At 43.5% G+C, this 9,238-nt stretch overlaps 1 protein-coding gene across 1 annotated transcript; it reads right to left on the reverse strand.

The window, feature by feature from the left end:
• Positions 1-1,333: 1,333 nt before the first annotated feature.
• LOC117777318 (transmembrane protein 74) lies at positions 1,334-5,541 on the reverse strand. Its single transcript, XM_034612008.1, is given in 4 exon segments — positions 1,334-4,200; positions 4,202-4,245; positions 4,248-4,744; positions 5,376-5,541. Coding segments are annotated over 3 exon segments (843 nt in total). The 5' UTR covers positions 4,678-4,744; positions 5,376-5,541; the 3' UTR covers positions 1,334-3,831.
• Positions 5,542-9,238: the final 3,697 nt, after the last annotated feature.

The raw sequence follows: 9,238 nt of genomic DNA on the forward strand, positions 1-9,238 counted from the left end.
ACACATATTCAAAAGGAAGAGTTTTGACGTTTTTGGTAAATATGCTCAGCCGATTAGCTTAGCTCAGCAAAACGACTAGAAACAGGAAAACAGCTGTGGCTCCGTCCAAAGGAAAACTAAATCTGTTTACCAGTATCTCCGCAGCTCAAGAACAAGTAACCTTATTTATGTTATATTTTGATTAATTGTGGTTCTCCATGTGGACCTATCTCATGACCTTTGACCCCATGGAGTAATGTCATCACCTTTAGGTTTCCAGGCAACCAGCAGAGACTACAGGACCTCACTGATCCCAGTCCAGACATATAGCCCGTACCATAACCCCACATGAAACTACAAGGGCACTCAGTAGAGTTCATACCAGCACCAAGGCCCAACAGTCTACTTATGAAATGACATTTAAATTCACTAGTCTGGATTTTTATTTGGATCTGCATCAAATTTCACAAAATATGTTCAGAATTAAATCGGTTTTTTTAGACCATCATCACAGAAACTGTCTGAAATGAATTTTCAGGTCAGCAGCTCTTTAATCTAAGGTGATACACAACAGTTGTGCAAAGTTAGGAATATACACAGACTTGTGCACACACACAGAGTATTAGCATTGACAAGGTGAGGGAGTGCAATAACGCCTTTGGGAAATTAGCTGATGGCAGCAGCTCAGCTGCTCCTCGGCCTTACCTGAAGGGATCGACTTACGGAGGAGCCAACCAAATATCAATAAGGGGTGATTTAGCTGTGCACTGCTAAAGGATAAAGAGCTTATGCATGAAACCTCAGGAAATAAACTTGAGCTTGGCGTGTAAAATGCTGTCGCTTCAAGCAAATCCCTGATTAAATCCCCCCCAAACACATCTAGTTGGCTGCATGAGGGGAAGCCTGGAGTTGGCTGTGAGGCACGGTGCCAACCATGGAGGAGGACAGAAAGAAGTAGGGGGGAGGATAAAGAAGGAATAGGAGAGATGTTGGGGGGAGGAATATTATATGTCAGAAAACCTACAGAGTAGTTGTGCAGTTACATGCTGCGGATGAGTCTGTTTAAAGTATGCAATGTTAATGCTTTCCCCTCAGGCATTTAAGATCCTCTGTGTATTAGATGAGTGAAATTCTCACGGATGATGCCACCTCTGGATATGACTTTGATACTGAAGGCAAAGCACTGACGTAGTGCAGGTGTAGTGGAGCCATTACATCGCTGGAGTTAATCGAAGAATTTATCGTTCAATGTTTTCAATCACATTTTGTGGCACATTGTCGTTGGTTGTCTCTTTACGTGTTGAACGAGGTTCATTTTATCCAAATGTATTGTTATGAGTAGAGGGAAGGAATGAGTGTCCAGCACTTGGGCGTCGCACCGTGTTTCCACAGCCAGCGACACCAGGAAAGCTCGCTAAACGAAACATGACTTTAACATCTGTAATACTAGTCGGGGATTTACAGCCTCTGTGAAGAGAACGGGACAACATTGCCTCATTTGGATCATTAATTTTTTATTACCTTTCCTGGAAATCTCTTCATTTTGGCATTTTATTGCCATTCGTAAACGTAATGGGTGTTTTTCAGGGAGCACACACACTTGTCGCCTCTGTGGTGACAGACAGAGAAAATGAAAAGCTTGAGTAACACAGACGCGCATTAGTTCATTGCTGCAGCAAATCCTTTTTGAACGATGATGCTGAATACCTTCAGAATCAGTGATCTGTTTTTTTTCACTTCACAAAACTGAATGTTTTGAAAAATGTTTTTTCTGACTGGCATTTGTAACAGATGTAGTGACAGTGTACACAGAAGCAACGCAACTGAATGAGAGCACAGCAATGGCGCGGCCTGGAGCTGTTTACCAGAGTGATCAGCCCACGCATCTCATTAAGAGAGGCTGACTCACGTCGTTTTGAATGTAAGCCTCGGGGTCACACGGCCTGGAAGACCAAGGTAACATAGTGTCACTGCTGAAGAATCATTAGTACATGTCTTTGCATAATGCAGCATTTGGCTGTTTATATGAATATATGCAAATATGAATAAATTCGAATGGTTCATGCATGATTTATGATCCTTACACAGGGAGCCTACACAAAAAATGACTAACTTTTTGAAAAGAATTGCGTGCCATTCTTTAGCCTTCATTCTGCAGGCTTCTTCAGACTGCATTTACATCCATTAGCGAGACACATTCTCAGTTTAGGCAGAATCTCAAATCTTCTTCAGCCAAGATCCTGATCACCGGGGCGTTAAAATGTTTGGCACATGACATACCTCATTCCTTAAGCTCTTTGTGCCACCTGCAATTTTGGGGGTTTGGCAAATCATCATGATAACATCAGATATAACCTTTTAAAAAGAATGATCCCTCACTTTGGAGAGGTAATTTGCCCTTTGAAGTGGTGACGGCTTAAGGTTTTGGAATTAGGGCGACTCTTTGATGTGTGATTAGAGGTTCCTGAGTCCATCCTTACATAGAGAGAGATGGGGGGGGAAAAGACAGAATGGTAAAAAAAAAAAAGGCTGATCAACCTTGAAATGTAAAAACCTCAGTTTAAGATTTAGTCAATAACTAATGTTTAGCTTTTGCTTTAGTTGAACTGTTAAAATAGATTATTACCATTAGGTCTAGAAAGACAACAACTGTAAATCCGGTGCAGTCTAACTCCTGGAGTAAGGCAGACAGTAACCAGGAGAGCACTGTTGTTAGTGTGCTAATAACTGTGCTGCTGGTGCACAAAATCATCAGGAAGATGATTTGAGCTCACGGGAAATTAAATGTGCAGCGCAGCCATTCAAGGAAGAACATCAACAACAACTCTTTATCAATGAAAATAAAGAGATTGTAGTTTTTTTTTCAATCAATGAATCTGCAGGTTGATGTAGTCATTGTTTGTGTGTAATGAAATTGAGGCCATCTTTTCACTGTCTCATCTCATTCTGGGGTCACTGTACCCTCCAGTTTGCTGTTACCACACTGACAAGACTGTGTTACAAGGGCTCTGCATGCTCACTATTCCACAAACTCCAACTGTACAGTAAGGTGATTTAGTAAGATATAAACTACATGCCTGCGGTGTCCACCGAGTGTGTACACTGCTCCGAAAGCAGCAGAGAGTCAGCAGAGAGCCGAGGAGAGAGCACAGTGCATGCCAGCACTGTCAAATGTGGCCTATAGTCAAATTGCTCAGTACAATCAAACCGACGTGGAGCTTTGGCTCAGATGCACGACGCCAGGCTTACTGGCTTACCTCAGCACTGCACCAGAGAGGGACTGTCACTGGATATTACCGTGTGGACCGGTGAACTGATTCTCCCACATCACAGTGGACAGGGATAGCTCGGCCATGAACCCCCCCCCCCCCCCCCTTACACCCACTCTCCTGCCCTGGGGACACACTCTTCCCTGACTTCCTGAAATGTGTCTGTGCACAATTTTGCTGTTGGAAACATTCGCATTAAATATGAATAGCCTTAATAATAAATGGAAGCTCTCAGGAGTTTGCATCCGTGGTACAAAAACACATGAACCAGGGTTTGTGACACAAAGCTCTTAACAATCACTTTTATGCTGTGGCGTGGTAAAATCAATTCAGAACAATTTGACACCACACTGTGTTTTTCTACCTATTGCTCACTTTTCATTAGAGTGCTTTTCTGCTCTCCAGTGGATACATAATAGAACATGTGATCTGTTTCTACAGGACAAAATGATGCAGACGTATTTTGAGTGTATGATACAGTAGTAGGATGTAGGATGTTAGAGAATGTGAATGGCATTAATTCCTCAGTTATACACAAAAGGTTTATATATGCAAAGCAGTTTGTTGGATGCACAGCAGCATTTTAAGTCAAAGTTTCCTCCATGTCCTCCTCCAGGGACAAGTGCGCAGATGAGTGGCTGGGACTGGACCTAGTTTTCAGGCTGATAGAGCCGTAATGTTTGGCGGAGCGCTTTGAGTAAGCGATGACCTTTCTCCTGTACATTTCCCCTTTCCACATGGAGATCATCAGCAGCGTGGAGAGCACCACGCCGCCCAGCGTGAGCAGGCACAGTCCCGCTATGACGCACCGGTCCAGGTGGGCACCTATCCGGGCGCTCTCCATCTCCAGCCTCTCCATCTCCCTCGCCGACACGCTGTCCCGGTCCACCACTACATCCCGATGCACTGCGTAGGAGATGATCACCAGGGAGATCCCCGTCACCAAGAACGTGGACTGCACTGATAAAGCCGTAGTCTATAGAACTTCCCGAGCCCTCCCGAAGGAGAGATCGTCCTCGGACATGAAGGAGAGCTCCGGGAACGTCTCGGAGCAAGGCTCGCCGTTGCGCACGGGTCTGTGCGCACTTCTGCAGCTAGTGTCCGGGCTGGCCAGTCGCAGGTTGACATTCTCATCAATGTAGGTGAAAGAGGTCTCTAATTCCTCATCGCAGCAAACTCGCACTTTCTCGTCGCCGAGGCGACCGAGTTTGAGCTCCGCGCCGCCCTTGCGCGGCGCCGTCCTTGGTGCTGAAAGGCACCTGCCATGGCAGCTGCGGGCCGGGTTACAGCCAGCCTCCCCGGGGAGCGCTCCTCCTGTTGATCCGCCCGACTTGCGGACGTGCGGCGCACCGGAAACTCGGTCAAGGACGTCGGGAGGATCCGACCGCTTCCCTGCCTCATCTGCGGGAAGCGGCGCCGGAGAAGCCATTCGGTTATCGCCAGCCGCTGGTTGACTCTGAGCCTTCCTCCCACGATGTTGTCCCTCCACAGCATCCCTAAGAAGAGGGCACAGCTCCAAGTTAAATGGTGCATCTTAATTAGATCCCCCTCACTACAACGCGTGAAACCGCACATCCACTAATGCGCAAAAAACTTGTGCGTAACGGTGCGCGAAATGCACGTGTACCTAGTTGTACTAAAATCATCAGCATCACCTAAAGTTGATTAGATCGTGAAAGATAAATCCGTGGACCCGTCTTGAAAGGCGCTTATAGCGGTTGTGATTAGCCAAATACCTCTGTATCCAATTAGGAAAACAATCCACGTATAAACCGAGATTAAGGCTATATAACCCATTCTAATTCTGTTTAAAACGGACACTGCATTTATGGAATAGATCGTGGAAATTGTGAAAGCTAAATCAGATATAAATGTTGGCATAAACTGAACATACCCACAGTCAATCTGCTGTCGAGAATATAATCTTCTGCCGTGAATACAAGCAATACTCCCATATACGTGTGGTAACGGTCTCTGCACACTTTCTCAGTCCTGCAGGAGCCGTGAGATGCTGCATGAGGGTGGACCAGTCATGCACAATCCGGCTCTTATCTATTTCTATTTCTTTCCCCCCCCCCTGTGATCGCCAAACAGAAACCTCCCTGAGCCAGAAAGAGGTGAACTCACCGCGCTACTTCAGCATCCCCTTCGCCTTCTCCTCCTCTTCGTCACTACAGATGGTGACAGCGCATAACGGAGGCGGATTTATCTTTAAAGAAGCCTTATCAGTGAATATGCGTTGAATAGCCTATATTCTCTCCCCGCTCGATGCCGTGGAGCAGCAGCTCTTATAGTCCCTCCCACACACAGAGCCTCCGCTGCCCGCGCCGCGGCGCTGAAAGGAGCGCAGCTATCTGTCTGTGAGCCGATTGAGATCACTACCGTCACCATGCGCGGGGATAGGGATTTCAGGGGCCGAGAGATATATAGAAATAGAAAGAGGAATATAGAAATATTTGAAATCCTTGTAGAAGACTGCTACTGATGATAGTGTGATTTAATATGCTCCCTACAAACAAAACATTAAATGGTGAAATGATATATATTCTGTATTTTTTATAGGACCCTTGCACTCAAAGTGCTTTACAGCACAGTTTTGCCATTTACCCATTCACATACATATTCATATATTGCATCTATGTGCAGCACTTTATCTTTCATAAATTATTACACTTGGACTGGGATTGAACCGCCGACCTTCTGTTTAGCAGACAACACCTTCTAATCTATACCTTTAACACCTTCTATACCTTCCAAATTAATTCGGGCCAGATATTACAAATTGGTTATTTCTTGGTAAATTACATTCCAACCTTTCCTTCATTCTTTCTTTCTTTATTTTTGAACATAAGAAAAATCTTTATGGTTGAATATCATATTCATTGTAGTAAATATTCTAAGCTTTGTTAAATTCTGCCGGAGGTCTGGTGTGGTTGTTTGCAGGAGTGCATGGTCAAAAGTGTGTTTTTATTGGTGAAGAATCCCCTGAATACACACTGAACTTTGAAGTCTTTGCTCTTTGCCTTGTGTGTGTGTGTGTGTGTGTGTGTGTGTGTGTGTGTGTGTGTGTGTGTGTGTGTGTGTTTATGCTACATTAAATCAAATACAATTTAAATAAATATGCACCCTTAATCACACTATCCCATAGGCTCCCATAGACTATTTGATCAGAGCAAATAAACCTTTGTGTGGCCACACAGTCGAGGATCATGTACATGCACACAGTAATCTGCACTGATGTCAGTTAATTCCATCATCATATCAGAGGGAAAATCTATCCAACTGTGCTACACAAAGAGTATTGTTAAGCTGCGTGTATCACGTACCAGCTGTTCTGCCGTGCTCTCAGAAGATTACTGGTCAGTATGTCAAAGCCATCCTAATCCATGTTTAATCTAGACATCTAATAGGTCATCCTATCTGTGACCCCATGTGGGTTTAATCTTTGGGAGGTTCATCTTGCACGCCTTCAGAGCCTTAAGTGTTGATAGCATCTTCCAAAAAAAACACATAAACAATCAACACAGTATTTATTTTTCTTGTAAAGTGTAAACTAGATGCTTAGTAGGCCCCAAAGGCCACCATTTCATTTCTTAATCCCACTTTAAAGTGAATATTCATTTGCAGACTGTTCCACCTTCTTTAGCACAACCAGGCAGCAGCTATAAATATAGTCGCCACTTTTCCTGTAGTCCTAGTGGCTGTGCGAATGGCTTTGGCTCATTTCCCAACAAGACTCCATTTAACAGATGAGTAAAGTGAGAGAAAGAGTGGTGAGGGAGGGAAGGAAAGACAGAGAGAAAGAAAGACTACATGTTGAGATGAGAAATTGCAGAGGCAGGCGAACTTCCAGGGTCCTTGACTGATTGATCAGATCGGTTTATGGTGCATTGGGTCAGACTACCAGACTCAAGTCACTGTTATGCAGAGAGAGGAAGCTGAAATCTGACTGTGCACGTGTGAGGGGTTAACAACAGCCGACTATCGGATGCTATCTGTCTGCAACAGTGCACCATTTTTCCTGTTGGCAAGGACACCAGGCTGGGGAGAGGAGGGGCGGCTGGGGAGTCAGTGATTCTAAAGGCTATAAATCCACAGTGTGTGTGTGTGTGTGTGAATGTGTCTACTGCCACAGGCATGTAGCTATACACCAAATAAAGATGGATGTAGCAGATATGGTGATGTAGAGGGGGGGGGGGGGGGGGGGCTTCCCTCTGAAAGCACATGGTAAAAAGAAGTAGTGTAAACTAGTATGAAGTGCATTAATGAATGAGTTCACCTCACCTCCAGCTGCTCCAGCTGCTCAGCGTCCGACAGTAGCAGACTGCGTGGCAAATTTGATGAATATGAATGAATAAAACTGTACGAGTGTGAAACAGGCAGCCGCTGGGAAAAGCCCCCAGGTCCCCTAAACCAGCACTTTTAAACCTACACCTTCACATGTCACTAAATTGAAAAAAAAACGGATTGCATCGTCCTGTCATTAAACATTTACACCCATTGACTGTCCAGTGTAAAGTAATGTCATGTTCATGTCTTATTGGAATTATTACAAATACGCCATGTTCAAATCATATCATCCAGACTGCATATATGAGTGATCAAGCAAAAAAAACTAATCTCCACTTGAGTTAAAGGTTTTCAGAGTTAAGGATTTTAACCAGCTTCAGTGCAGCTACAATTTTTTCCCACTTTGAGAAAAGAGCAACAGAAGCATCATCGACAGGCCTAAAGACTTCACTTGCAGTTACATCTAAAGAATTAATTAGTACAGTGCCTCTTCTAAGCCTGCCTGATATCTTGGTCTGTGTAATGCTCTGGAGCTACTTCAGAGTTAGTCCTTGTCATTAGGGAGTCCTCCTCCACAGTTCTATAATATACTGTCAATTTGTATTGCTTGTGTGCTGGACGTTGTGTGCAGAGCTTTTAGAATCAGTCTATGGTGCAGAGTGAAGTTAGAAAACTTTGTGTTCATCCTACCTGGTTTATCCATAGTGAAGATTTTAAAGTCAATGTTTTTCATTAAGGCAACTGAATTTACTGTATTAATGTTAACGTGTGCGGCTCAAATTTATGATTGTATGGTTGACTTAACTGCTGTTATTTATTTTAACTGCTGTTACATTTTGACTATTTAGAGATCTGTTAAGCAATCAACATAATCTTCAGACCAAAGCTCAGAACTTTTCAAAATAAAAAACTCTGTAATTCAGCTTGATGTAAAGCATTGCAGCAACACAATGAACATTGTGCCTTTAACTTGAGGAAGTGATTCTAAGATGTGGCTGCTATAACAGAGATCAGCACTGGCGACTGCCGTGGAATGTCTGTGTCAATCTGATATGGTAAAATGAAAATTATCAAAATTATCTGGCGGGATGGATATTATTGCTGACTATGGCTGCTGTTTATCTGAGGGACATAGAAGAAGACTCGGTCTGCAGCCTAAAGGATAAATGCCCTGTCCACAATGGCTGCTAGCGCTGTTTGACGGTTCATTCAATTTATATTCATGTTGAACTTTATCACGTGTCTAAATCACAGCAAACTCGACACTGCTCTTCCCTGGGCCATGAACAATAAATACATATGTCAAGTGTGAAATTAATAAGATGAACCGTTTGCGAGATATGGGTTCCACATACAGTACAGACAGACGTTTTTGTAATAGATTTTTTACTTCTTTCGATCTGTCCAGGATGTCATAGCTCAGTATTTCTTAACCGTCACACAAACAACTCTATTACTGCAAGTCGAAAAACAAGAGAATCTTTCTTCCATCTGTTCTTTATGACATGAAGTCCCCCATAACTAAACCAACAGACAAAGTAAATGTTAGCTTGCTAATGTACGACCTGCTGAGACTTAAAAGAGAAAAAAATGTGGTATACATTTCTAGCTTGACCATTGGATAAAAAGGTATACACAGGAAAGATGGTAATACGTTGATGAAAGTAACATTTTACAAAATGACCTCAATACGTTATCTG

Source organism: Hippoglossus hippoglossus, chromosome 16 (assembly GCF_009819705.1).
Source record: "Hippoglossus hippoglossus isolate fHipHip1 chromosome 16, fHipHip1.pri, whole genome shotgun sequence".
Taxonomy (NCBI): domain Eukaryota; kingdom Metazoa; phylum Chordata; class Actinopteri; order Pleuronectiformes; family Pleuronectidae; genus Hippoglossus; species Hippoglossus hippoglossus.